At 41.1% G+C, this 3,415-nt stretch overlaps 1 protein-coding gene across 1 annotated transcript in view; it reads left to right on the top strand.

The window, feature by feature from the left end:
- Window positions 1-476: 476 nt before the first annotated feature.
- The window catches only part of LOC102306101 (NLR family CARD domain-containing protein 3), a 13,754-nt gene continuing 10,815 nt past the window's right edge, over window positions 477-3,415 (top strand). The window contains exons 1-2 of the mRNA XM_042216605.1: window positions 477-684; window positions 891-1,010. Of these exons, the coding sequence (XP_042072539.1) occupies window positions 617-684; window positions 891-1,010 (188 nt within the window). The 5' untranslated portion in view covers window positions 477-616. The remainder of the gene's footprint in view (window positions 685-890; window positions 1,011-3,415) is intronic.

The following is a 3,415-nucleotide window of genomic DNA, read 5'->3' as shown; positions in this document are numbered from 1 at the left end:
AAACCTATTTTTACTCCCTGGCTTTTAACTCTGTGGGTAACTGACATTTTTATTGTTTTTTAACTTTATTGCTATGTTTGGTTTTATTATTATGTGCATATTAGTATTGTACAGCACTTTGGTCTACCAGGTGTGTTTTTAAAGTGCTATATAAATAAATAAATGATGATGATGATGATGATGATGATGATAACCAAGCAGTTCAATGGCTAAAAACAGGAACATGCACAAGAAGAATGTGTGCTTCATTCTACATTTGTTTCCAGACATCAGCAGCACAAACACAGAGCACAGTTTCCAGGATCCAGCTCCATGTCCATGAAGAGTGACATTTCCAGGGTTAATGTGAGAATGTTAACCCTAAATGGAAATACAAACTAAAAAATATTAAGTAAGGATTCAAAAGTGGGTTAAAAGGATGGTCCTGGTGCCTAACTCTCCTACAGCGAGTACAGTAGTTTTGAGAACATTCAGTGTTTTAGCCTAAAATCTGATACTGAGGGAAGCTGCTTAACAGGAACATACAAAGGAACAATGTGTGCTTCACTTTGTTTGTGCTTTCAGATGTCACCAGCACAGACACAAAGCAGAGTTTCTGGGATCCAGCTCCGTGTCCATGACGAGTGACATTTCCAGAGATAATCCTCCAGTCTTCAGTCATGAATTTGGACCCTCAGGCACAAAGTAATAGACTACTTCTGCTGTAACTACATGGTGGTAGCTAGATTGAAACCCTGGCAATGGCCTATTTTATAGAAAGTACAGTGGTGTTGTGAAAGCAACCAGTGCTTCAGTCCTGTGAATCTGAAATGAAGAACCAAGCAGTTCAATGGCTAAAAACAGGAGCATGCATAAAAACAATGTGTGCTTCATTCTACATTTATTTCCAGACATCAGCAGCACAAACACAGAACACAGTTTCCAGGATCCAGCTCCATGTCCATGAAGAGTGACATTTCCAGAGATAATCCTCCAGTCTTCAGTCATGAACCTGGACCCTCAGTCACAAAGTAAGAGACTTCTTCTCTTATAAGCTAAACTAAAGATGTTTTTTGTTTTTGCAGTCTTTGATATTATTGCATAATTATTTGTAGAGTGGAGTTGATCATTTGATTATACATCAAAAGATATAAAAAGACTGGTTTTGGAAGAATAAATTATCTGGCTAATAAAGACACTATTCTTCCAAAAGCAGGGCTAAGTTCTATCTTCCAAGATTTGTAGAAATAAATGGCAACATTTTATTAAAGTAATGGCTTCTTTCTTCTCTGACCAAAACTCTTGTTATGTCCTGACCTAGGGGAAACCAGAGTGCAACAAACAATTTACTCATTTTTATATCACTACACCGACAAATCTGAGCCACAGTATGAGTGGTCAGAAAAAGGTACTACACAGCATCGTGCCACAGAACCCTTAGCATGGTATCCCTTGGTGTTTGGAACTTGGTCCACCACACTGCCACTCAGTGAAAGAGAGATACTAAACTTTTTGTTCATTTAAATAGACTACTACACACTCCGGCAAGAATTTCTTAAAATATTTCTAAAAATAATACTTTGGCCTTAACCACATCATACTCCAAGCTTTAGCCAACTGAGAGGCAAGTACACACCTGAGCTTTACCCGACCTTCCTTTGCTGTTCAAAGCTTTGTCAATATGCTCAAATACAGCAAACTATGAATCAACCTCATATTCTCTAAATGGTGGTACTAATTTAATGTGCTTGCTCTCATCAAAGCCATCATGGGGAAATTGTGTGGCTTGTAGTGTGACTGAAGACTGGGTCAAGTTACTAGGCTGGTATTAAAGCTCTAAAGCAGGGGTGTCAAACTCAAATACACAGTGGGCCGAAATTCAAAACTGGAACAAAGTCGCGGGCTAACGTTAATATTTATTGAAAAAAGAAATCGTCCTCCAGATATAAGAATGAATCTTTTCTTATGGACTCAAACAAGTTTTGCTGAAAAACTGAATATGGAACAAGCAAAGCTTAATACTAAACAATATATATATTAGCTGTATAATACCAGTAGGCCAGCTCTAATAATAATTTGGTATGGCTTTGCGGGCCAAATGTAATTAGGCTGCGGCCCAAATTTGGCCCGCGGGCCAGAGTTTGACACCTATGCTCTAAAGCTTTTACCACAAGATGCAAAGCCTCCACTTTCTAATGCAGAACATCAGCTCCTCAGCCAACTACCATTGTCGGACTGGAGAAGCTATGGGAGAAGGTAGATAAGGGCTCCACATCACCTTAACCCGCTCCATTTGTAACAGCCACATCCACCAACAGCTCTCTTACCCAGCTTCGAAAGCTACAAGCTGCCACAGCTCTTCTTTCCTCACACTCAGCAGTGTTTGAACATGAAAAGGTTTTGGAGTAAGCATCAAAATATGTAGAAACAAACAAGAAATACCTATTGCACTTACCTGAATCTAAAAAGAGGGAAATGGCAAGGGTGAGCCCCCAATGATTTTACACTCTGGCCTAGGGGAAACCAGAGTGAAACACAAAATATGGCTCCAGTGCTCCAAAGGAAACTCCAAATGCTGCCAAAAAGTTTGCAGTTTTGTTTTTGTTTTTTGTTTTTTGTGCCTGTCCCATTTGGTTCTTTAGCCGTCAGAATTGTTGTCTGAAGACCAACAAGGATACCCAATGGATTTACTTTGCCAAATGGATCATTACGGCCTTGCCGTATTGGTCCATTTGATCAACCTTTGTTATTATTTATTTTATTTTCAGTTGTTACAGATGGTGTTCTGAGAAACCATCCTACTCTGACAAAACATCCTACCCGTATTATAATTTGATGGTGACTTGAGATTAAACCTAACCCTAACCATAACCATAACCATAAGTATTCCGGATGGGTGAGAGAAAAAGTAATTTGGCGTTGGTGTTGTGCGCATGCGCCACGTCTGCGCAGAAACATTGGGTAGGATGTTTTTCCAGGTAGGATGGATTCCTAGAACAGCGGGGCAGACATGACTGAGGGATAGGAAAAGGAGAAAGAAAGATGAAGGAAAAGAAAAGCAGAAGGGAAGAGGGGAAAAAAAGGGAAGAGGTACAGTGAGAAAGGGCACTTAAAAAGAGAGAGAAGAGAAAAAAAATCTCCTGGATCACCTGTTGAGAGAAAAAGAAGAGAAAACAAGCAAAAAAAACCAAAACAGAGCAACATACTAAACACAACACCATCACGTTAATCTAGCTAAGTGTAAACAGCAGATTAACTGCTGTGGTGGCGTGCCCGCCGGCAGCCAGCTGTGCCAGAGTGAACCGAGCCGCAGGCCCAGAGGCCGGAGGCCCGAGGGCCCGATGGGCCCCAGAAGACCCCTAGCCGGCCGACAGGCACCAAGCCCCGCCAAGTAGTCACCGGGAGTGAGCTGGTACATACCTGAGCGCCCAGCCCC

The sequence above is a fragment of the Haplochromis burtoni genome, unplaced genomic scaffold (genome assembly GCF_018398535.1).
Source record: "Haplochromis burtoni strain Fernald_Lab_line unplaced genomic scaffold, NCSU_Asbu1 Contig_1136, whole genome shotgun sequence".
Lineage (NCBI taxonomy): Eukaryota > Metazoa > Chordata > Actinopteri > Cichliformes > Cichlidae > Haplochromis > Haplochromis burtoni.
Note: the sequence above shows the minus strand (reverse complement) of the source record. Positions and strands in the feature narration are given on the sequence as shown.